This window comes from Agelaius tricolor, unplaced genomic scaffold, assembly GCF_023055355.1.
Source record: "Agelaius tricolor isolate 1412-34295 unplaced genomic scaffold, bAgeTri1.0.p SCAF_30, whole genome shotgun sequence".
NCBI classification, from domain to species: domain Eukaryota; kingdom Metazoa; phylum Chordata; class Aves; order Passeriformes; family Icteridae; genus Agelaius; species Agelaius tricolor.
In genome coordinates, this window is record NW_027269290.1 from 7,694,302 (window position 1) to 7,719,266 (window position 24,965).

General features: G+C 52.0%; 1 protein-coding gene across 8 annotated transcripts; it reads left to right on the forward strand.

Annotated features, from left to right (window-relative positions):
* Nucleotides 1-1,152: 1,152 nt before the first annotated feature.
* On the forward strand, nt 1,153-23,902 carry CTTNBP2NL (CTTNBP2 N-terminal like). Of its 8 annotated transcripts, XM_071450083.1 has the most exons (7): nt 1,153-1,274; nt 6,520-6,627; nt 16,058-16,288; nt 18,639-18,746; nt 19,478-22,635; nt 22,682-22,844; nt 22,894-23,902. In XM_071450083.1, the coding sequence occupies exons 2-5, from the start codon at nt 6,529-6,531 to the stop codon at nt 20,921-20,923; spliced, it is 1,884 nt and encodes a 627-aa protein (XP_071306184.1). In that variant the 5' UTR covers nt 1,153-1,274; nt 6,520-6,528; the 3' UTR covers nt 20,924-22,635; nt 22,682-22,844; nt 22,894-23,902. The 8 variants fall into 8 exon arrangements, with proteins under 8 accessions (XP_071306184.1, XP_071306179.1, XP_071306180.1 ...); XM_071450078.1 differs by having other exon boundaries at nt 19,478-22,892; nt 22,972-23,902; XM_071450079.1 differs by having other exon boundaries at nt 19,478-22,859; nt 22,990-23,902.
* Nucleotides 23,903-24,965: the final 1,063 nt, after the last annotated feature.

The window sequence follows — 24,965 nt, forward strand, 5'->3', positions numbered from 1 at the left end:
GGAACCCACGGGAGCGCACGGGGACAAACACACGGGAAAAACACACGGGAAAAACCACGGGAGAAACACACGGGAACAAAAACACGGGAACGCACAGGAACAAACACACGGGAAAAACACACGGGAGCAAACACGGGAACGGCACGGGAACAAACACACGGGAGAAACACACGGGAACAAAAACACGGGAGCGCACGGGAACAAACACACGGGAAAAACACACAGGAAAAACACACGGGAGCAAACACACGGGAACGCACGGAAAAAACACAGGGGAAGGCACCCGCTCCCTGCTATTCTGAGCTGTGAGCGGTTTGAGTGTGCTTTGAGAACTCGGGAAAACAGCTCCGAGCGGCGGGGCTGGGGCTGAGCGGGAGCTGCGGACGCGCGGGGGCACCGGAGCGCCGCCGGAACGGCACCGGGAGCGCGGCAGCCCCGCCACGGGAACGGGAACGGGAACGGAGCGGGGCAGCCCCGCCAGCGGAACGGCACCGGAGCGCGGGGCTGCGTCCGGGCTGCACGGCTGGGCTGCACACCGCTGGGCACACCTGGGCACAGACGGGCACACCGGGACACAGATAGGCACACCGGGGCACAGACGGGCACACCGGGGAAGCACGGCGCTGGGCACACCGGGGCACAGACGGGCACACCGGGGAAGCACGGCGCTGGGCACACCGGGGCACAGACGGGCACACCGGGACACAGATGGGCACACCGGGGCACAGACGGGCACACCGGGGCACAGACGGGCACACCGGAGCTGCACGCCGCTGGGCACACCGGGGCACAGACGGGCACACCGGGGCACACCTGGGCACACCTGGGCTGCACGCCGCTGGGCACACCGGGGCACAGATGGGCACGGCGGGGCTGCAATCGCTGAGCCCCTGTGCCCCTGTCCCCCTGTCCGTGTCCCGGGCTCGCGCAGCCCTTCCCGCCTGGCACCGGCCCCGGCCCCGGGCCCCGCCCAGCCGCAGCCATGGCCGGGGGCGGCGGCCCGGGCGGTGCCGCGGCCCCGCCCCGCCGGAAGTGACGCGCCAATCACGGCCGCCCGCTCGCTCTGCCGCGAACAAAAGGGATTTTCACGCGCGGCCCCGCCCTCCGCGCCGCCTCATTGGCTGTGCCCGCCCCCGCCCCGCCTTTCCCGCGGCGGACTGGCCCGCGGCCGCGGCGGCGGCAGCGCTGATTGGCGGCCGGGCCGTCGGTCAGCGGCGGGGCGGGTCGGCCGATGGGGAGCGGAGCGGCGGCGGCGGCAGCGCGGGGCCGGGCAGGTCGGTGCGGTGGGGCGGGTGCGGTCCCGGTCCCGCTCTCGGCTCGGTCCGGTCCGGTCCGGTCCGGCCCAGCCCGGCCCGGCCCGGCCCGTGCTGGCGCGGCGCTGCCCCTGGGGGGGCGGAGGCAGGTGCAGGGCGGCCCGGCCCGCGGGGGCTGAGAGGGGCGGCGGCGGGGCCGAGCCCCGCTGCGGGCGGGGGCGGCTGCGGTCGGGACTCGGGCGGCCGCAGGCGGCGGGGAAGGGGAGGCATCGGGGGCAACGGGAGAGCGGGGAGCGGTGGAGGGAGCCGGGGGGCGTTACCGGGATCTGGGCGTCGCTGCCCGGTCCGGCCGGGCCCGGCGGACCGAGCGGCGATGGAGCCGGTTGTTGTTCCCCGCGCCCGCCCTCCTTCCCGCGGGCTCCGCTGCGGCGCTTCCCTTTGTTCGCCGCGCTTGTACCGGGCCGGTGCAGCGCGGGAGCCACCGAGCCCGGCCCCTGCCAACCACCCGTTCGGTCCCCGGGCAGTGCCGGTCCCAGACGGTGTCGGTCCCCGGACGGTGCCGGTGCCAGGTCCCGGACGGTGTCGGTTCCCGGGCGGTGCCGGTGCCAGGCAGTGCCGGGTCCCCGAGCGGTGCCGGTCCCGGTCGGTGCCGCTCCCTGGGCAGTACCGGTCCCCGGGTAGTGCCGGTGCCGGCCGTGCCCCCGGCCGTGTCCCGGGCTGACCCGCGCTCCCGCCGGTGCCGGGCCGGGGCTGGGAGCGGCAGGGCGGGCGCGGCTCCCCGGGCCCGGGGGCTCAAGGTCAGCAGCCAGCGATGGTTTCAGTTCTGCACGGGGGCTCCAAGGACCCGCACAAAATCCATGCTGAAATTTTGCTAACTTGCTTCCTTCCGAGTATTATTTCAAAACCCAATGCGGTGAGGATGGGTTTTTTGTGGGTAATGCCCTTTTTCCTTTAGGGCTGAGATACAAAGGTGAAGGAAATATAAGCACTTCTCATTTTAACCTAGATCTCCACAGGAGTGATGCAATGCCAGGTAGCATTGTGGATACACAATTGTTAGGTCTATGTTCGCATTTTTCATTACATGAACATATGTAATTATTGAAACGACTCAAACAGCACCCGATACACGCAGAAGCAGTTTAGGGAACTTGTCTGTCAGGACTTCTCCAACTGGTCATTGAGGTTCTCCCATTAATGTGATTACATGACTGCCTGTGCTGGCTTCTGGAAAATGCTGGTTCCTCTTCAGGAACACAGGAAAGACAATTAAGCTGATTCAGAATTATCGGCATTGTGGCGTTGTTGCCTTGGTGTAGGTTTAGGAAATACCCTCTTTCAGAGGAAGAAGGAGCAACAAGCTTGGTTCTTCATGAGGTTTTTTTCAAAAAGTAGAAGAGCTTTGAGCCAAGGGCTGGCGGGGGATCCTGAAGCTGCCTCCCCGTGCCTCGGGCTGTGCTTTCAGCTCCCCTTGGGTTCGTGCCCCTGACTCCAGCCCTGGCGGTGGGAGGGTGAGGTTCTGCTGAACGTTCTGTGCCTGGGTTCTGCCCGTGTGTGTGTGTGTGTGTGTGTGAGCAGTGCCGTGTAACCTGGTGTGTGTGAGAGCAGTGCCGTGTAACCTGGCACGGTGTCACCTCCACCCCTCCAGTGCCGTGTAACCTGGCACGGTGTCACCTCCACCCCTCCAGTGCCGTGTAACCTGGCACGGTGTCACCTCCACCCCGCCGTGGCCGAGGGGAGCTGCCAGCCTCTCTGAGAGCTCCTCAAGTGGCACATGCCAGAGATAACTCCCCCGCTCCCTCGGTGTGCGCACACTTAAACTGCTCCCCGTGGTTATTTCCAGTGAAATACTGGGAAACAGCTTTCTTAGAAAGGTGTTATCTCCTTGGAGGGTGGGCATGGCTCTGCCAAGGGGACTCCAGTGGTCCGTAGCTGAAGGGAAGCTCACCTTTAGGCAAGCAGAAAGTGATTATCTTTGTTTATGCTCTAAACTCTGGCTTATTGTCCAAAAATGGTGGTGTATCTCAGACTCAGGGAAAATATTTATGTAATCGGTCTAAACAACAAGGTCTTTGTGGTTTGTGATCTGTGCGAGTGCCCTCGGTGTATTTCCCTGGATGGAAAGGGGTAGCATGCCCTGGGAGTTGCTGGATCTTGTTTCTGATGCTGGGAAGCTCTGTCTCTTGGTTAAAGGTTTGGAAATGGAGGGTCAGGTTCCCCAGCTGAGGTGCCCAGATCCTTTTGGTAGAATGAGACGGTTGGCAAGGGGGAGAACTGGGTAATTTCATAGAGTTGGTGTGATCTTTTGATAAAACGTGGGATGAGGGGAAGGCATTGGGATGTGTAGCTTGAAAGAGCCTTGGAAAGGTCAGCTCAGGAGCCCGGAGGGCTGGGAAGGGATTTGGATTTAGATTTGGATAGGGGAGAAGGAGCAGGAATACATGCTTATTAGCTCTCTGATGCAGAGATGTTTCTTGTAAGATAGTAACATCAAATGAATGGGGCTTTGTTTTCCCCCGAATTTTCAGCTCCCAAGTGCAGAGTGGCCCTTAAAGGGAATGCTTGGGGTTGTGGTCCGTTCAGCACAACAGACATTGCCTGGGGAGCTCTGGAAGTTCCCTGAGCTCTCTGGAGAGGGCAGGTACATTTTGTGGGTGACTTTATTTGTTGCATGTGCTCCCAGTGTGAAGTAACTGCTGCCAACAAAGCAGGTGGAGATCTTCTCCTGCAGCAGGTTGCACATGAGGAAGCTGAGGCTGTACCACTTGCACACCTGTAATGTTGCCTCTGTTGTTGGATAAATGATTACTGTGCACACTGGCTCCTGCTCTTTATTTCTCTTAAGTATTTTACCTGTATATTTAGGACAGGGCTTGTTTGTGTTATTAAGCACATTAGAGACTCCAGAGGTGTGGTAAGAATAGCATGGCTTATTCCTACAGCACGGGGAAGTACGAGTCACAATGGGAGTAGTTAGAATATGGAGTAGAAATTATTGCTGCCCTGACTAATGGCTTTAAAATACCAAACTGCAGCTGGTAGCCGTCCTTGCTGTAAGACTGAGCTGCTTGGTAGCTCTTGGGGAGATGCAGCTGCACATTTCCACATCATCTCTTTTTTAGGGAAAAGCGTGGATGCAGTCATGTTGAAAGTCCATGTTCAACCCTTACTGTCCTGGGGTAACAGAATTATATGATACACTTGGTTCTAAGAGCTCCTTTTTCGTTCAGGTTTATAATGTCCCAGTGCTACTGTAACCTGGTGAGTGTCTGGCAATAAAAGGTATTTCCCACTGGTATTGCTTCAGTCTTAGAACCTGTGAATTCAGTCAGAGCAAGGACTGAGATGGTTTTGAAATCAAGCTGTGCATCCCCTAAGCAGCTGTTTGGATATTCCACATCTAAGGGCTGCCCAGGGAAATGCTGCAGCTTTGACACAAGCACCAGCACAAACATGGTAAATATCAAAGACTAGAACCAGGCTGTCTCTTTTCTCACTCTCTGTGGCTACTTCTTGATGTTTTAGCATTTCTTTGCTGCTTCTGTTGGCCTCTCCTCGTTTTTCTGAGATGACCAAGCTGTAAATCACACTCCTTGCACGTGGTCTCAGCCAGCCGGGCTCCCCGTGGCAGCAGAGCCTCCAGCCGTGTCCAGAGGGAGGGAGAGGGTCAGGCTCCCACCTGGACATCTCTGCCAAGCTCCATGGACTGACCAGAGGTGACCAGCACTGCCCTGGCCCACAGAAACGGGATTTTAGTCAGTACAGCGAGTCTCCTAAATTGTGCCTTTGTGTCGAGTTTTGATCGGGGTTTTTTGGCAATAAGGAGCGACAAAGGAGCGACATGTTTGAGGTGACAAACATGAGCAGATTTCCCAAACGTTCCACTCGTGGGTTTTCCTCTTGAGTCTGCCTGGATCTGCAGCAGGGAACAGAAATGCAAAGGGACAGGTCTGTGGTGTCCAGCTCCGCTGGGCTCTGGAGCAGCCACTCGTGGTCCCTTGCCCTGGTGTTCCCTTGAGCAGCCCGTGCCAAGGGAGGGGGAGCCAGCAGAGCCTGTAAGAAATGCTGCTGCTTGATGGAATTCCGTGTAAAACACCGTGTGAGGCAGGAACGTGGGTGTGAGGAGACACTTCCCTGCCTAGCAGAGGGGCACGGAGCAGATTTCTGATTTCTCTTGCTGTATGATGACTGCAGAACTTTCTGTTCCCAGCCACTGGAAAACTGCTCTGGCACAAACAAGACAGAACTTGCTTTTGTGTGTAACTCTCCAAGGCACAGTTATGCAAATCAGTTGTAAAGGAGCAGTGACTTCAGACAAACTAGACTTCAGCTGAATGTTTTAGCTGGATGGATTCTCCAGCAGGGGCTGATTTAACCCTTCATCACTTGCCACTGGAGTTTGATATCTCTGAGTAGCTTCTTGATGCTGTAGCATTTTCTGCTCGACACAAAGTGTGGTGAAAGATGGACGTAACTTGGACTCAGAAAAGTATATTTGATGGTTGTGCAAAGCACAAGACTCTATCAGTGGGTATGTTTTCATCAGAGACAAGGATTCAGTCTGAAATTATTCATATTTTTAACAAAATAATGTAACAAACAGGCTTCTTATGGGACAGTGTTAAGTGTATCAGCAAAGATGCACGGGAATGTGAAGCCTCTTTATGTGCAGTTCAGATGATGGACCTCTTACGCAGGCAGTGAAATTATATTTAATAAATGATGCTGATATTGAAACAGTTTGAAAGAACAGCAATGAAGTGTGTATTTTCCGTGGCATTGATTTCTGTGGAGGGTTTGGGCCTGCTCCATCAGCCTGGCTGATGGCATTTGCAGGAATCAGATCCCAGCCCTGCCGAGCCCCTGTGGGTGGCCCACGCTGGCCTCCATTCATCACAGCTCCCCAGTGCTGTTTGCAGCTGTGGCAGCCAGATGTGCAATCAGTATGACTTTTGAATATCCTTGTTGTTCCCCTCTCCTGTTAGCTTTGGCTGCTGCTTGGTGAATTTTGCCTTGTCCTGTCAGCCCACACGTTCTGCCGTCGCCATCTGGGAGTGCATGTGTTCCTGTCCCCTGGGAGGAGGTGACAAATGCATCTTCTGCAACTGGTGGTGGAAGCTGGAGAGAAAATTATCCCCCCTTTAGGGCAATTTGCAGTCCAGAAAGCTGGGAGCTGAGGTTAAATGGAGATTATATGTCATAGCTTCAAATACTGATCCTAATGTCCAAAGAAATGCCTACTAAACTGGGTTTCGTTATTTTTCAGGTTTTCAGGATGAATCTGGAAAAACTCAGCAAACCAGAACTACTGACGCTGTTTAGCATTCTCGAGGGAGAATTAGAAGCAAGAGATCTTGTCATAGAGGCTTTAAAGGTAGGTTTTAAGTATCAGGACAAGAGACAAACATGGCAGCAGTACCACTGTGAGTTCTGCAGAGAGCTTGTATCCAAGGTGAAGTTCATTACTGGTTCAGAATCCCATTTAATATCAGCAGGATTACATAGTAAATGCTGTAGATAATTTTTGTCTCAGAAGCTGTGTGCAGGAGGCATTTTGGTATTGAAATACAGTGTCACATGTGTGTTTTCATCCTTTCTGATAAAGAACCATGTGTTTCTGCACCAGAATTCCTTTCTAGGCTTTTTTCTCCTTTAGCAAGGAGGGCTGCTTAAAGCAGGAACTCTTCTCCCCAGGAGGGATCACAGATGAGTCTTTTAGTGGCAATAACGTCACACTGAGTAAAAAGCATCCGTGGCTTTGTGTTGGCTAAGCCTCCATAAGCTGGCACTGCTGAGAGCAGCAGCCCTGAGTGCTCAGCTGCTTGCTCTTTCCCTTGGCTGGCAGGAGCATTAGTGTGACCTCCAGCGAGGCAGATGCCAGCTAAAACTGCTCCCAAAGGCCACTCTCAGTCCATGGCAGCGCAGCTGGGCCGTGGTGCTTGGCAGGATGTGATGGGACACGGCAGGGCTGGTGCTGGAGCCCCTCTGGCTGCTGTGCTGTGAGCTCTGTGCTCTGCTGGGCCTGTGGCTCTCTGCACAGGGTGCTGGGTTCATACTGAGCCTGCACGTTATTTTAGAAGATGCATTGTCCACGTGTAGTTCTGCTGCTCTCTGAAGGGCGCCTGGTTGGCACTCAGCCTCAGCAAAGTGAAAAAACCAGCGGGATAAATGATGGCAGGGGGCAGTTTTGGAAGGAATTACTTGTGTCAGGGTTGAATCTTGAAGGCTTTTTCAAGCTGGCCTGTCACTGCTCACAGTGTGTAAAACTTGCAGCTGTTTCAAAAGAGGAATGGCAGCTTGCAGGCCTGAGAGCTGCAGGGGCTTGCAAACACCTTTCAGAGGAGTGGAGGCATATCCTTCTCCAGGACAGTTGGGATTGTTAGTTGTTGTTATGTTTGTTGTTAGTTGCTTTTCCATTTAGATAATCCTTTTATTTCAGAAGAATATTGTTACCCTCTCAAAACTGTTGGTCAGGTGCAAGGTTTTTTTTCTGCTTTGATACCCACTTGCAAGTTCCTGCTCTGCCCTGGGATCCATCCTTTCACTGTATGTGGTCAGAATGTGTTGCCCAAGCAAGCCCCCTTCAGTATTTCGGTGTGAAATGTGCACAGTGGAGCACAGAGAGACCAATGGGAAGAAATGCAGCAGCTCCATTCCAGAGGCTCCTTATTGCCTACCTTCCAGTAGTGTAAAGCAATTATCTTTCCTGTTGAAATTTAACCTGCAGTTCCCCCTTGAGTGAGGAGATTAATATGCCAAGAATACCCTTTGACATAATTTGTCAAGTACTCGTAACTGAGAAGAAATTAAATGAAATTGTAACCTATGCTTGATAATTACGGAGTATAAAATACTGATCTAATGAAAGGTGAGGGCTGTTTTCCCCTTCCTCTGTCAGGGCTGTGCTGCAGTGTTCATCTCAGGATGGTGAGGACAGCTGGAGCTGGTGGGCAGTGAAAGCTCCGAATCCAAGCTGGCTCTTGCTGCCTCCTGAGGGTGATCTGGGGGCAGAGCTGCCAGCCCTGGGGCTGCAGCGCTGTGAGAGGGTCCCAGCTGTGCCTGCAGTGCTGTGAGAGGGTCCCAGCTGTGCCTGCAGCGCTGTGAGAGGCTGCGGGTCCCAGCTGTGCCTGCAGTGCTGTGAGAGGGTCCCAGCTGTGCCTGCAGCGCTGTGAGAGGGTCCCAGCTGTGCCTGCAGCGCTGTGAGAGGGTCCCAGCTGTGCCTGCAGCACTGTGAGAGGGTCCCAGCTGTGCTGCTCTTTGCCTCCAGAGCTGTCCCCAGTGGTGCTGCAGCCCGGGCTGGCCCTGCTGCCGCAGCTCTGCTGCCCTTCTGTGCGTGCAAGGGAAGCTCCTGCGACTGCCTCATTGTGCCTGGGCAAAGGCTCGGCAGCAGAGCCCTCCCAGCTCTGCTTTCTGCATTTATTTGGAATATGCAGCTAGAGAAATGCCGGCCTCACGCTGTTTCTCTCCTTGTTTGCTGATAGTAGCTGTGGTAACAGCTTCGCCGTGCCTCACTGGCCAAAGGCTTTGTGTGTGACTGATTAAAGGAAACCTTGCTAATCTGTTTACTCACGTTTTGATGCATGAAAGTGCTGCCCTGAGTAAAAACAACTTCTGAGTTAAAGATTTGCGCTCTTGAGAGCATTTAGTTTGACTTGTACACATTGGGTGAATGGAGCTGTAATTTCCAGCAGGGGACCCTGGGGCTGGGGGCAGCTGTGGTTCCTCTCTCAGGACCCGTCTGACGTGGTCCCACAGCTCTCAGTTCCCCCAGGGCCATGGGCAGGGTGGCTGTCCTGCCTTGGCAGCTGCATTTCTTTGGAACAGCAATAGTTTTGTGTCAGATGTGGGTATATGTTGGGAGCAGGTGGAGTTCAACCCTCTGAACTTTCCTAGGGCATTGCATAGCCCCGAACCACAGCAGTGATTTTTCTCCAGCACTTTTGTTAAACACGTAGATGTCAGTGGCTGGAAATAAGAATTTTATCTGCCTGTTTGCTTCCCTCACAGTAACAGAAACACATTTCCCTTCATGGGCTAATTTTACTTCTGCTTCTGATTTAAATGACTCTGAGCTCTGGTTGTTTGGGTCAAATCCTGTGGTACATTATAGGAAAGGACAGGCACTTGCAGAGGAAGAGTACCTTCATTTGTAAACATGTCATCTGGTTGTAGTACAGTCTGCAATAATTGATATTCCTGCACGCTTAGAGACAAACATTCTGCATCTGGCATTTAGCAGAGAGAATCCATGCGTGCAGATGACAAAGCTTAAAATAGTTTTCCTCTCCCTCATGGTATCAGGCACTTGTTGGCTGGCACTGGCCCCGTTTCTCTCTGTCAGAATCGAGCTGCTGAGCCAGGCCCTCCAGACACTGCTTGTTGAACTCACTCCTCTTCCCCCCTCTCCCCAAATCCTGGCCCTTTCTTCCTTGCTGTCCGACAAACTGACTGTATTCAAAATATTCTTTGCCACTGCTTCACTTTGCTTCCTCTGTTTTAAAACCTCTTTGGGAAAAAAAAAAAAAACAAAACTTTTTTTTTTTTTTGCCTGAAAGTAGCTTCCTGTCCACTACATAAATTTCAGTGTTCTCCTTGGAACAGATTTTAAGCCTGACTTCTTATTGTGCTCCTTTTCCTGTAGTTATAATTGTGTTTATATCATCCAAAAAACCCAGATGCTGTCAGGGAGTTGCATAATCCTGAGAGCTGGGCTCTCAGTCCTCATTGCAGTGTAGGAAGGGTTGCATGAGCCACAGGTTTGCCTTCTGAAATTGCACACCCCGACTGGAAACAATTCAATATTTAAATGGATCTCTATCGCTGTGTTAGAGCACTTTGTTCCCTCCCCCCTGCTTTCCATACATTAGAACTGAGGTTCTGTTTACTTTTAGAAAACAGGAAACAGCTTTCTGGCTTGTTCCTTTATGTTAATAGGGCCTCAGGCAATTTACACTGGAATAGAAACTATTTTGTGTTAATGACTGGGAGCTGGTATTCATCTCTTTGCTTCTGAGTGCAGTGATGCACTATAAAGCAATATTAGTGAAAAACTAGGTGTTGTTTGTTGGTAGATTTAGAAATCAGATTTACAGTGCAGTTTGAAAAACTTAAGCCTGCCTCTTGTTTAAATAAAAAGAAAAGTTCGGTAATACAAAACCTTCCTGCTGTTAAATCTTTCACAGATGGGGCAAATTGGGCTTATGCATCACTTAGAGAGCAGCTTCCATGGAGCAGCGTTCCCATGGGTGCTGTTTGCTGGAACGCAGGCATTCCTTACGGCCTTTACTGCAAGCCTGGGGAGGTTTTTGTGTGTTTGGTGCTGGCAGCAGCCGGGTTTGCCAGAGTCTTTAAAAGCTGCCTCTCCTGCCCTGCAGAGCCCGGCTGTGCTGAGCAGGGGCAGGGGGCTGTGGGGTGGGTTCCCTCTGGAACAGCTCCTGCTCGAGTGGGTTCCCTCTGGAACGGCTCCTGCTCGAGTGGGTTCCTGCTGGAACAGCTCCTGCTCGGGTGGGTTCCCTCTGGAACGGCTCCTGCTTGGGGTTCCCTGCTGGAACAGCTCCTGCTCGGGTGGGTTCCCTCTGGAACAGCTCCTGCTCGGGTGGGTTCCCTCTGGAACAGCTCCTGCTCGAGTGGGTTCCCTGCTGGAACAGCTCCTGCTCGAGTGGGTTCCCTCTGGAACAGCTCCTGCTTGGGGTTCCCTCTGGAACAGCTCCTGCTCGGGTGGGTTCCCTCTGGAACAGCTCCTGCTCAGGTGGGTTCCCTCTGGAACAGCTCCTGCTTGGGGTTCCCTCTGGAACAGCTCCTGCTCAGGTGGGTTCCCTGCTGGAACGGCTCCTGCTCGGGTCCCGGCTGTCTGGGGGTGCAGCTCCCTGGTGCTGGGGTGCCCACAGCCCATCCTGAGCCCGGGACAGGGTGCAGGGCAGGCACAGCCCGTCCTGAGCCGGGGCAGCGGTGCTGGGGTGCCCACAGCCCGTCCTGAGCACCGTGCCCGGGTGCAGGGCAGGCACAGCCAGCCTGGCACAGCAGCTCCAGCCAGCCTGGCACGGCAGCTCCAGCCAGCCTGGCACAGCAGCTCCAGCCAGCCTGGCACGGCAGCTCCAGCCAGCCTGGCACGGCAGCTCCAGCCAGCCTGGCACGGCAGCTCCAGCCAGCCTGGCACGGCAGCTCCCAGCAGAGGAGGCTGCGGTTCCCGGACGCTTCCCGAGGAAGCCGGTTCTGTGTTTCAGAGCTGATAACACCACAGATAACCAATCTTACTCAGGCAGATGCGGGCAGCTCTCGTTTGTCAGGTCTGCTGGCTCGATGTAATGCTGGCAGTTGGGACAGATGCTGCATTTGAACAATTTACCGGTGGCTCTGTGCCTGGCGCTGCTGCAGAGCTGGAGCAGTGCTGCAGGTCCCACTCCAGCATTTTGACATTTATTTTTGGGCAAAGCAAGAGGTCCCCACCCCCATTTCCCTTCTCTCTCCGTGCTTGCTGTGACCTCAGCCTGTCTTTATTCCCAACTTCTGTCTCTGGGGAGAGAAGCTAATAAGGAAGTTCAAGGCAGCAAGGAGCTATTTAAAGCTTATTCCACTCTCTGCTACACGAAGGAGGAACTTCTGTGCAAATTATCATTGGAGAACTGCAAACTCAGTGGCTGGAGTTAATTAAGAGTGTGTTTGTCGTGTACCAAGGGTTAAAACCTGAACTCTGAAATTACAGGGAAGAGAAATGCTCTACTTGATGTCCAAAAAAACACTTTAAGCAGGTCCTGGAAATTCCCTGTTTGATGTTCCAGTAGAACAAGTTGTAAAGATTACTGAACAGAGAGAGAATATTCTGTCACATAAACAAGGTTTCAGTAGAAAGAAATATTTTATTTTTTAAAAACTACAGAAATGGGTTATGGGAAACATCCCAAACCAGCCTAGAATCCCCAAGAGGAAACAGTAGCCTTTTCCTAACAAAGCAAAGCCTTTGCGTTGCCTGCCTGCACAGGAAACATCTTTTCAGCTGGGTCAGATGTTGCTTCTGCCCCATAAAATCAGAATTATCTCTTCCCAAACAGACTAGCCGTGGTCCATTGCCCAAACTGGAGCTCACAGCCTGCCAGTTTCACGTGGAACCCCCTCTGCTTATGGCTCATTTTTCCAGTCTTCTGGAAGTTTATTTTTAAAGGTAGTTCACATGTATAGTTCCTTCTGTTTTTTAAAAGCACCCCAAGCTTATATGTTATCTTTGTTTCCTGTTGGGAGAGGTCAGTTTAATAGTCTTGAAAGTTGCTGAATAATCCATTGAGTTGTTTCTGGAATTTGAGTATTTTGTTGGGAAATTCACAGTTCTGCATGTTGGAGATGATAGAGGTGGAGGTACTAAATCAGAAGATGTAATTGCACAGAATTGCATCTTCTTTCAAAGCACCATTGCTGATGTTGGAGGTATTTATGTCATGTCATCTCTGATGTTCAGATGAAATTTTCCACTCTTTAGCTAACACTGCACTTTGTAACCTCATTTCCTTTTCATTTAACCTTGATTTTCTGTGGATTTGTGTTTTCTGTGCTGGGATCTGAGATCTAGGCTGATTCTGTTCACTTTGGGCTCACTAATTCCTCCATCAAGTTCCTTCTGTTGTGAAAGTTGAACAGCCGTTTAGGGCAGAGTCCAGTTCAGACAGGACACAATCAGAAGGGTGGAAGATTTGGATGTGGCCTCCAGTGGCAGCAGCTGAGGTGCAGAGCTGTCTCGGGGAGGAGCACACTCCTCTGTGCCATTTCCAACCTGCATAAGGGAACTCTGGGGGTTGTGGTGCTGTAAATGCATTTTCCACGAGCTGCCTCAGTGGTTCAGGGGGCTGCTCTGCAGGACAGAGGTGTCCCAGGCTGGAAAATCCCTGCTTGCATTTCCAAGCGGCCCCAGCGCCAAAGCACTGGGTTTGTTTGTGCAAACGTGGTGTGCTCGCTGGAGGATGACCTGGTTAAGACTTTCTCCGGTCTAGACAACTTTAATTAAATGTTTATGCTCTGCTGGCTACTGAAGAAGAATAGCTGGACTTGAGAAAGCTCCTAATGTTATGATAGTCTCGTTTGTTTGTCATGCTAGTTCAGGAAAATACTTAATTGCTCAAAGTAGCAAGGAAGAACTTCTCGTTCTTTCCCAAACAGGAAATAAACCACCTCACTGAATTCAGAGTGGGTGGTTTATTCAGGCTTCAGAGCCCGGTGCTGAGAGGAGCAGAGGAAAACGTGGCTTTTGTTACACCTTCAGTACTACAAAAATCACCTTAATCTCAGGTTCTGGAGCTCTTATTTGGTAGCAGCTGCCCAGCAGCAAAGGCAGGGTTTGTGTGCACACTGAAGCACTGGTGCCCCTCTGAAGGGTCCCGTGTGGAGTGGCAGCACTGGGGTGAGGTGGGATTAAACTCCTCTGTCAAAGCCTTAAGGCCAGCTGGATGGAGATCCCAGCTCGTATTTACAGACTTATTAATGCCTGAGTCACTTAGAAATTGCCTCCACACTTATATGGAGCTTTCACTGAGTCATTTTTATAAACAAACACTTCAGAAAAACAGAAGATTCCCTGTTCCTTAAAAAAACCACCAAACCTGAAGTTTTTCCTGTGATTCATTAAACCAGGGCTGCCCCATTATCCAGGGCTGCTCTCCCATTTCCAGGGCTGCTCTTTTCCTTCCTCTCCTTTTTATTATTGTGTAAAGTTAGAACAATATCTGAAGCTCTGGTCAAAGGTACCCACAGTTCCTGACGGATATTGCTGATAGAGAGGGAGGGGTGTGAGTGTGAGCTGTTCCTCTGTGTTTGTTTACTGCAGGGTTAAAATCCAGCTCCAAACTGGACTCACAGGATGAATGTCTCTGATTTGGTCATGGAGAAGATATTTTGGGTTGGGTTTTTTTATGCCTCTTGTCAAGGTAATGCAAACACTTTTCCTTTTAAGAGCAAAAATCAATTTTTTTTAGTTTATTTCATGTTAATCACATGGCTGCATTTAAGAATGCAGGTGGGACCAGCAAACCTCACCAGCTCTTTGAGTGAAGCCAAGTTTTGTTATTTAACTCTCACTGTGTCAGTGTAGCTCTCCCAGCTGCTGTGTGGGGATGTTCCACGGCCCTGGGGCTCCTGCTCGAGGGAAGCATTTGTGGTTTTGATACTGGCTCATGACAAAAGAGCCATTCCAAGAGGCACTGGCTTCTGAGCTGTCTTTTCGTTTGAGTCAGGCCCATCTTTCCTGCCTAAATGCCGTCCTTGTGCCGTGCCATCAGGAATGGGTGATTGCTGGTGTCTGCATTGCTGTTCGTGAGGGTTTCTGGGCAGTGCCCAGCGAGGCTGGCACGGCTGGCCCTGCACGCTGAGCTCTGTTCAGCTGGGTGCCATTCCCAGCAGCAGCAGAGAGTTGGTTCAGGGCCTGCACCAGCTCCAGAGAGCTTGGCTGGCAATGGGAGATCTGCTCCTTGTGCTCTGCAGCTGGGGCAGGAGGGTGGAGCGCGCCTCAGGAGGCGCAGACAGCGTTTGTTTGGAGCAGGTGCTCGAGGGAAAACGTGTGTGCTGTGGCAGGAAAAGGGCACTCAGGGTCAGAGCCCTTGGGGAGGTCACTCCTGCTAAACTCTGTTCTAAATCAAACACACTCTGAGGAAGGTCCTGGGGCTCACTCCTGCGTTTCAGTGGTGCGGAGGAAAAGCCCATCTTCCTCTGTGGCCTCACTGGGGACACTCCAGTGCAGAACAGAGAAGAAAAGAAGAACATTTACAGACAAGAGAAGGGGTGAACTGTGCTGGCACCAGTCCTCACAGAGGAGTCACAGAGCCCAGCTGCAGTCTCACGTTCAGGTGCTGCTTCTTGGCAGGTGCCTCAGCTCTGCTGGGCAGGGGCACACAGAGGAGTGGAGCACTGCCACAGCTTTTCACAAAGGCTCAGGGTTCAGCCCAGAACCATTTCACTGGAAATCAGTGATTCCATTCCTTTGAGCCAGGATGCCTCTGGGGGCTCTTTTGAATCTACGTCTGGTTTTCTGTCTCTTTTGTTGCATAAATATTTGGTTTCTCATCATGGTGGTGAAGACACAGATAATACTTTCATATCTGTCAATGAGATTTTGTTTTGTTCTTAGACCCTTACAGTCATCATTGAGTAGGATAAGCCTCTGGGTATCCTAACAGAGAGATTTCCAGATGGAATGGCTGATTCATGGAATGGTTGGGGTTGGAAGGGAGCTCTGAGCTCATCGAGTCCAGCCATTAAGCACTGTAAAGGCAGAGCCTGGGATGTGTGAGTTGTCTTAATTCCTACAAGCACCAAAGGAAACCTCGTCGTTCCCATCTTGGGAAACTAAACTCTGTTTAGTCTGGATGAGAACATTAAAGATTTTATTAACAATTCACAGATTGATGGCTCTTGCGAGAATGAAACTCTTTAATTGCTCAACATGAAATTCTTTGATGGTGACACAGCCAAGGAAAGCACACAACTGCTTCTTTCACTGATGCGACAATAAATGATTAAATCTTTTGTTGAGCAAGAGTTGGTACTTACATTCCACAGCTGTGTGAAAGGAAAGAAGGTAAGTCACGGCCCTGGCAGGTAGCTGTGGTATGAGGATGTTTGTAGACTGGATATATTGTGGAGATGTTGTGTTTTTTAAGCAAGATTTGTCTTTATTGCCTTTATTTCCAGCAGATAACAGGATATGAATCAGACTGTGTTAAATTTTCTTTAAATGGAAAACTGGGGAAAAGGAATATTAAGTACAAAGCCCTGTTTCTGTAGCTAGTTTGAGTATATTAAAATGCAAATTTGTTTTTGTGTTGCAGGCCCAGCACAGGGACACATTCATTGAGGAGCGCTATGGGAAATACAACATCAGTGATCCACTGATGGCTCTGCAGAGAGACTTTGAGACACTGAAGGAGGGGAACCATGGTGAAAAGCAGCCAGTATGCTCCAATCCTTTATCTATTTTGAAGGTGGTGATGAAGCACTGCAAGAACATGCAGGAAAGAATGCTATCCCAGCTGGCTGCTGCAGAAAGCAGACACAGAAAGGTGGGTGTTGCCTCAATTAGGATGTGCAGAGGTTACAGTCGCATTTTAATAACAAGTTAACTTCAGCAAAAAACACTTCAGTTCCCTGGGGCTTGGTACCTGGAAGGACTTTGCACCTTTGTTCAAACTTCTCACTCCAGAGGATGCAGCTGGTGAGCTAATTAGTTATAATTCCAGAATTTGAAATGTTTTTGTTAGGACACGCCAAAAAGGATGCAGCTTACAGGTGTAACGCTTCCCAAAATGCAAGGAAGGGTTTCTGGAAGATGGAATTCTCAGCAGACCTGTCACTGTTCTGCCTGGGGCTTGTTCTCTGTGGGTATTGAGGAGCTGCTGCCAGGGGAAGGCACCTCCTTGTGCTTCCCTAAGGAAATACGGAGGGACCAAGAGTATTTTTCTTGCCATTTGGCCTCTTAATTGAAGCACCTGTTGTTCTTCAGACATACCTTTAATGTATATTGGCACCAGTAAAGTGCTTGGTCATGTGTCAGACCACACTACCACAAAAATTGATGTCACTAGAAGTAAGAGCAAGGCTGGGTTTCACTTTTCAGCCAAATATCCAACTAAGTCATACAGTAAAATCAGATATTTTTTCACTTTTTCCTCTTCCTGTCTGCTTCAAGTATACAAGGATGTATGCTTGATAATATTTCAGCATTATTTGGAAGCTTAAATTTCAGGAAGACTGAGGAGCTGCTAAATTCATGGCGAGCATGTGTTGGGAGAGCTTTGTTTTGGTGATGAGATAAGCAGAGCCTCTTGGGAAGTTTGTATTCTGGCTTTTTTTGTTAATAGCATTTCAATTATTCATGTAATTCAGTGTTAAAGCTGAAGGAGCTCCTTCACTGGGCCCTTATGGGAAGCAGTTTCACTTCAAGAGCTCATCTTGTTCTTAAGTGGAAGAACAAATTAATGTTCTTTAAAATAAACTTCAGGCTGGAGTGCTCAGATCCCCGTAAGGCAGTGGGAGCAGCCTGTTGGGAATTGCTGCTGGGGCCACGGGGGGACTGTCCTGTGCTAGAGCCCTGTGCCTCCTCAGGCAGCACCTCTGCTCCTGCTGGGCCCTGGGGTGATGCTCCTGCCAGGAAACTCTGACTTGCAAGGGACAGGAGGCACAAACTGAAATGCAGGAATTTCCAGCTGAATGGGAGGAAAAACTGACTTGTTTTGAGGGTGACAGAGCACTGGAACGGGCTGTGGAGGGGCTGTGGGTTCTCCTTCCCTGCCAGTGTGCAGCCCTCTCCAGGGCAAGGGGTGCACTGGGTGATCTCCAGAGATCCCCTCCAGCCCCAGCCCTTCTGGAACGAGGGCACCATCCATAACATGGGCCTCCCAAGGATATTGCACAGTCTGGGGGAAAGCGTGCAGTTCAGATATTTAATAGTAAAATAGATCCAGTGTGAGATTTCCTTACATCTTTCACAAATTGACTCAGTTTGACCAGATAATAAATAACATGCATTGGACTTGTCCAGAAGCTGCTTTTCTGTGACTCAAGTTGACCTCTGGTGTCTGGAGCTGCTGTGGTGGCTGTCCCATGGAGCTGCTGTGGTGGCTGCCCCGTGTCACTGGAGCTCCTGTGTCACTCTGGAGCTGCTCTGTCCCTCTGGAGCTGCCCTGGTGTCTCTCCCCTGTCCCTCTGGAGCTCCTGTGTCACTGTGGAGCTCCTGTGTCACTCCAGGGCTGCCCTGGTGTCTCTCCTGTGTCACTGTGGAGCTCCTGTGCCACTCCAGGGCTGCCCTGGTGTCTGTCCCGTGTCCCTGGTGTCTCTCCTGTGTCACTCCAGAGCTCCTGTGTCACTCCAGAGCTGTCCTGGTGTCTCTCCTGTGTCACTGTGGAGCTGCCCTGGTGTCTGTCCCGTGTCCCTGTGGAGCTCCTGTGTCACTGTGGAGCTGCCCTGGTGTCTGTCCCATGTCCCTGTGGAGCTCCTGTGCCACTCCAGAGCTGCCCTGGTGTCTGTCCCATGTCCCTGGTGTCTCTCCTGTGTCCCTCTGGAGCTCCTGTGTCCCTCTGGAGCTGCCCTGGTGTCTGTCCCATGTCCCTGGTGTCTCTCCTGTGTCACTGTGGGGCTCCTGTGTCACTCCAGAGCTGCCCTGGTGTCTGTCCTGTGTCACTGTGGGGCTCCTGTGTCACTGTGGAGCTCCCGTGTCACTCCAGGGCTGCCCTGGGGTCTGTCCCGTGTCCCTCTGGAGCTGCCCTGGGGTCTGTCCCGTGTCCCTGTGGAGCTCCTGTGCCACTCCAGGGCTGCCCTGGTGTCTGTCCTGTGTCCCTGTGGAGCTGTGCACAGGCTCTGCTCCCTGCCTGGCGGCCTGGAGGCCGGGCCCTGATGGCTGCTGTGTTTGGGCAGGTGATCCTGGACCTGGAGGAGGAGAGGCAGCGGCACGCCCAGGACACGGCCGAGGGGGACGATGTCACCTACATGCTGGAGAAGGAGCGGGAGCGGCTCACCCAGCAGGTACCAGCCACAGGGCAGGGCAGGGAGAGCAGCAGGAACTCCCTCCCTCTGCAAGGCACTCCTAGCTTTTATCATCCCAATATGGAAATCAGCCCCGCTCAATTGCTCGGCGTGTTTTGGTAGCTGAGCAGTGCTGAAAGGTATTAATGGGCGATCAAATGCTTTGAAATCTTACTTCAGCCTGAAATCCGAGGAGTTGGGAAGGACGGGATTGCATTTACAGTTGATAGCTCACTGCAGTACTCAAAATTCAGAGTAAGTCATGGAAGATCTCCTGGGGGTGTTGTTCAGAGATGCTAATAAATATTTAAGCCACTGTTTTCTGTTACCCAAGCCTGTAGCCTTTGTTAAGCATACATAACACATCAGCATTTTAAAGCCTAAATGCCTTTAAAAGGCAAACTGACAAAGTGGTAAATGAGGTGGAAGGAAGCTTTGCTTGTTCTGTCAGTGCATGGCAGACTGGGTGTGTGTCTCACTAAAGGCCAGTCGAATTTCACACAGGATAAAACTACTAGGAAGTAATAATTGTAACTGTGTGCAAGCTGAGTTGTGCCAGACTATTTTGCTGATTTCTGGTGCAATAACCTCTTTCTTAGTTATTGTCATTTTTTACCTTGTAATTTCTCCAAGATACACAGTAAACCTGTTCCCTTTTGGGGTGCTGCCCTTCATTTGCTTTCAGGAGGTTTTACGGTACCCTAAAAATCTCTTTTGTTCTTAATTTCCAGGTGGAGTTTGAAAAGTCCCAAGGGAAAAAGTTCGAGAAAGAGCTGAAGAAGCTGTCGAGCCAGTTGGAGGAGGAAAGGGCACGCCACAAGCAAGTGTCCTCCATGCTTGTTGTGGAGTGCAAGAAAGCCACTGCCAAAGCAGCTGAAGAGGGCCAGAAGACAGCAGAACTGAGCTTGAAACTGGAAAAGGAGAAGAGTAAGGTGAGTAAACTGGAAGAGGAGCTCGCAGCCAAGAGGAAGCGGGGCCTGCAGATGGAAGCACAAGTAGAAAAGCAGCTCTCAGAGTTTGACATTGAAAGAGAGCAGCTGAAAGCTAAGCTGAACAGAGAAGAAAACCGTACAAAAGCACTCAAAGAAGAGGTGGAATGTCTGAAGAATGCCCTGAAAGAGCTGGAGGCTTCTTGCCAGGAGCACAGTCCCTCCAAGCCCGTGCATGCCGGCCCCTCGGTGACATCCAGGGGGGTCACAACTGACAGTGCCCCAGTGAAGTCTGTGTCCTGCCAGACCGAGGGCCTGCAGGCAGAGCGAGCAGCCCCTGCCAGCAGCAGCAGAGCTGTTCACGCCGTGTTTGCCAGCCCCCCCGCACCTGCTCATTCCTATGCAAAATCCAACGGGCACTGTGACACAGAGGGGGAGACGGGTGCTGCAGAGAGCCAAGCTCCCAGGGAGAAAGCTGCTGCAGCCCCAGAGAGTGCAGCGGAGAACGGAAGCTCCCCTGTAAGAACAGAGTCACCGGTGCACCAGCTCCCCTCTGCCGGGGCGTCCCTGTCTCCCAGCAGCACAGCTGCCTCCTCCCTCACCCCTTCTCCCTGCTCCTCACCAGTGCTGGCCAAACGCTTGGTGGGGGCCTCTGCCAGCAGCCCTGGCTACCAGTCCTCCTACCAGGTGGGCATCAACCAGCGTTTCCACGCGGCCAGGCACAAGTTCCAGTCCCAGGCAGAGCAGGAGCAGCAGCCGGGGGGCCTGCAGAGCCCCCCGTCCCGGGACCTGTCCCCCACCCTGGCCGACAACTCTGCTGCCAAGCAGCTGGCCCGCAACACGGTCACCCAGGTGCTGTCCAGGTTCACCAGCCAGCAGGGCCCCATCAAGCCTGTGTCCCCCAACAGCTCCCCTTTCGGCACGGACTACCGCAGCCTGGCCGGTGCTGGCAGCCCCAGAGCCGAGGCTGGCCACTGCCCAAGCCCTGCCAAGGTTTCCAGCCCGCTCAGCCCCTTGTCTCCCGGAATCAAGTCACCGACCATTCCGAGGGCAGAAAGAGGGAACCCTCCGCCCATCCCTCCGAAGAAACCCGGCCTGGCTCAGTCGCCTGCTGCTCCTGCTCCTCTCAGCAAAGCCTCCCAGGCCTCCTCCCTGGGTGCCCCCATGGACGTGGCCAGTAGCTGCTCCAGCAGCACCGTCGTGTCAAATGGCAAGGACCTGGAGATCCTCCTGCCAAGCAGCAGCTAGTCTCCAGAAAATGGGAATGTGACATTCCACAGCTTAGCTTACCCTGCAGCTAAGACACTGTTTTTCCACTCCATGTTATTTATTTCCATAGTAGCAGATTCTGTCTGTATAAAGCATTTAGTATTTTTTTTTTCCTTTTTAATAGGTAGGAAAATATTTTTGTTTATGAAGAAACCTTAACTACAGCTATACAGTAGCCTCCAAATGTCTCATGGCAGCAGTCAAATCATTAGAGATAACAACCATGATCATGTGGTGGGACCTATCAACCTCTAATGGGACTGAAATGCTACTTTTAAATTATGCAGAAATAATTTTTGCAGACTTTTTATTCCAGATGAACATTTTATAAAAGTGCCTGAACTAAGCCTGCAATATGAATGTGATTCTCGGGAAAAGGTGAGGAGGGGAACATCTAGCTGCAGAAACAAATTCTTCTGAGTCCTGAATGTTGAAACCAACACTGGTTTTCCTTTTAATTCTTTCCATTTGCTAAGGTAAGTTAGCAAATGTGCTACAGATTCTGCCAGGTGACCACCAGACTGGTGCAGCCAGCCAGGCTATGTCCTTCAGGACACAGCTCCAGCTACTTGAGGAAGCACACAGGAGTTTCTTGGGATAAAATTTAGTTGTGATGTTATCCAGATTACTTCTCTGTCAGTATTCCTTGTCCATATAGTTCTTTCTGCTTTCCTGCCAAGACTCCTGTGTGCTTTACATGGCTCAGCTCTGGTTTCTGGTGAATCACCTGGAATTTTCAAGCTCTTCAAGCATTCTACTGTTGTGTGTAGAACTTCTGAGAAAAGGATCTTTCTGTTACTTGGCAAAGATCTCACTATTACTTGAAAAAGTAACTCATCCATCCAGTACAGGTTTTTTGCAACACCTGTAAATGGGATCTTCAACTTTAAACAAAAGCAATAATTTTGTTCCCCATCTGTGTCAGTTAAGTCTGACTGACCTGGATTTTACCCACTAGCTGTGGCTAGTTTTCCTTGGCTGCAAATATGGAACCAAATCATTGCTGCTGTGGAGTTAAATACGTGGATATGTGTAAGTATGTCACACACATACATGCTAAACACACAGTGTATTGGGGAACTATTTATCTCTTCTTGATCTTCTGCCTCATATGAGGAAAACATGGCAATTCACTGAGATTTTAAAAAGTTCCTCAGTGAGGAATTGCCTAAGTTTGAGGCAGATCATGTGTGAGGAGAAGTATTTGGACCCAGGAGAAGCAGCTGGTTCCTGTGCAGAAACGTTTGAGAAAACCGATAGGCCCAGCACAGTGGTTTTCTGAGTCATTGTGCTGAGAAATACAGGACAGACAGCACAGATCAGTGGCACAGGCTGAGAGCACGACCCCGAGTTAATGATCTTGGGTGTTGGATGTGAGCTGATCCTAAATTTAGAAAATGGCCGTGCTGCTCGGTGTCATCCAGCGTGGAGCACTTCCCTCGGCGCAGAGTGGTGTTAGCACAGCTCCCGGTGCCAGAGACGCGTTATCCTCGCTCAGCTTTCCTGTTCCATTAGGATCCATTAGGATCCCTTAGGATCCTCTGTGCTGGGGAGGATCCCTGTGCCATGGAGGGGCAGCGCTGCCGTGCAGAGGGGTCCCCATGCTGAGGGGTCTCCATGCTGAGGGGTCCCCATGCTGAGGGGTTCCCATGCTGAGGGGTCCCCATGCAGAGGGGTCCCCATGCTGAGGAGTCCCCATGCAGAGGGGTTCCCATGCTGAGGAGTCCCCATGCAGAGGGGTTCCCATGCAGAGGGGTTCCCATGCTGAGGGGTTCCCATGCTGAGGGGTCCCCATGCAGAGGGGTCCCCATGCAGAGGGGTTCCCATGCAGAGGGGTCCCCATGCAGAGGGGTCCCCATGCTGAGGGGTCCCCATGCAGAGGGGTCCCCATGCTGAGGGGGTCCCCATGCTGAGGGTCCCCATGCTGAGGGGGTTCCCATGCAGAGGAGTCCCCGTGCTGAGGGGTTCCCATGCTGAGGGGTCCCCATGCAGAGGGGTTCCCATGCTGAGGGGGTCCCCATGCTGAGGGGTTCCCATGCTGTGAGGTGTTCCCATGCTGAGGGTTCCCTGGGCTCTGAGCTCGCTCTGCAGGACAGGGCAGCTCAGCGCTGCTCGGGTGGCTGCTGTTGCCCTGACCCCACGCAGCCAGGGCAGGGGTTTAGAGGCTTGCACAGGCCTTTTGGTAGCCTTTTAGGCAGTGGTATTATGGGCTGTTGTTCCTAATCCAGTGGAACGGTCTGTGCATTAACAGCAGGGACACAGAGGCAGCCAGGGCTGAATGGGCAGTGGCTCTTTTGGAAGCACATTTATTACTTTATTAACTAAGTGTCCACAGCAGATTTTTTAGCTCTTGCTGAGAGTAAAAGTAAAAATGGATGGGCAGATGGAGTTTGGCCCATGTATCCCTTCTGACTGAAAAGTGAGGCTTTTGTATACACTGCTTTAATGAGTTTCTTTACTTTTACATTAATCTGACTGGTATAATCCCCCTTCTTTATTGATAGCTCTAGAGAGAGAGATGCTATGATGAAGTCTAATAGGAAATGCACTGAGTACTGTTTCTTTTAAAATATAATATGGGAAGGGGTATGCAAAAGAATGTATTTTTGCTAGTAGACTAACTTCTGAAAGAAACTAAGCACAAGGGATTAAAATGGATCCAACTAATTCAGTAAGACATTTAGAGTTAGTATTTAACTGTTGATGTAGATTCTGTGTGAAAGCAACTAAATATTTCTTCTCTAACTCACATGTGTCCTAAGCAGACATTGTTGCAGAGTTTGTCACTGGCTAATGGAGTATAATGAAGTGCAAAACATATAACACTAGTATTAATTCATTAACACTTGTAAATTTGTAAAGCCAAATGTACCAAGCTGAAGTCTTTAATCATTTTTATAGCTGATGGCATTAAACATGTTAAACATTCATATTATCAATAAAGGATTTTATTTTTAAGATGTGCAAATTGCTTAAGGAAATGTTTGCAGTTGGGGCTGCCCAGCAGGAAACACTCCTGCTGATGGTGACTGGGCATCTGTGCCCACCTGGAACCTGGAGCTGTAAAGGAAGCTCTGAAATGTCAGAAGAAAGAGAATTTCTTGTGAGCACAGTGGGTCCTGAGCAGTCTTGGCTGCTGCAGCCAGAGCACATTGCTCCTCCATCTCCACAACCTGGAGGCTGGGAGGTGCCCTGGGGCAGCTTCAGGTGGCACAGCACACTCTGCAAGCCCCATACTGCTCTGGCTTTTAGTGCTTGTCAGTAAAAGCAGTTTTCCTGGAGTACCTGTTTGCCACAGTGTCAGGACTCTGAAGGGATGGAGTTCGTATTAATGAACGCTCTGGGGCTTGGGCAAGGAGACGCCCCAGTCCCTGCTGGTGTTCAGACAGGACGCATCTCATGGAAACTCCCTCTGCAGCCGAGGAGCGGCTCAGGTGTGTCACAGAGCAGAGCCTGGCTGCAGGAAAAGCTGCTGTGCCTGGGATGCAGCAGGTGCAGGCACAGAGCCCTCACCCCTGCGCCCCGGGGCTGCTCCGGGTGCCTCCCTGCCCTTGTGCAGGGCACAGCCGCAGCTCCCGAGCTGCCCTCATGTGCCTCCACGGTGCCCTGATTTCCTTATCTTTGCCTGATTGCCTGCTCAGTGGAACAGGTTTGGCAGCAGCTGGGAAGGAGCTCCTGGTTCCTCTGCAGGCTGGATAACATCCCGAGCTCGGGCCAGGGCCGGCACCAGCCCAAAGCCACCAAACTGGTGCTGCTCCCCGTGCGGGACAGCCGGGGCTGCGGAGCCCTGCCCGGGCAGGAACGGGAGCTCAGCCTGCGCCCCGATGGCTTTTACAGCATTGGGTCCTTGCCAGGCGGGGAATGCTGGCAAACCCTGGGCGCGCCCCTCCGAGCCGGCTCCCCGTGCCCCACCGCGCTGAGAGCCGGGCACGGCTGTTCCCGGCCCGGTACCCGTCCCGATCCTCCTCCTGCTGCTGCTGCCCGCTCGCAGCCGGCTCCCGGGACACCAGGCATTCCCGCA

Bases quoted from the DNA above. Each gene is read 5' to 3' on its own strand.
- CTTNBP2NL (XM_071450078.1), top strand. From the start codon at position 6,529: ATGAATCTGGAAAAACTCAGCAAACCAGAACTACTGACGCTGTTTAGC. The intron at 6,628-16,057 runs GTAGGTTTTAAG...TTTGTGTTGCAG, and splicing joins TTGTCATAGAGGCTTTAAAG to GCCCAGCACAGGGACACATT. The intron at 16,289-18,638 runs GTGGGTGTTGCC...GTGTTTGGGCAG, and splicing joins CAGAAAGCAGACACAGAAAG to GTGATCCTGGACCTGGAGGA.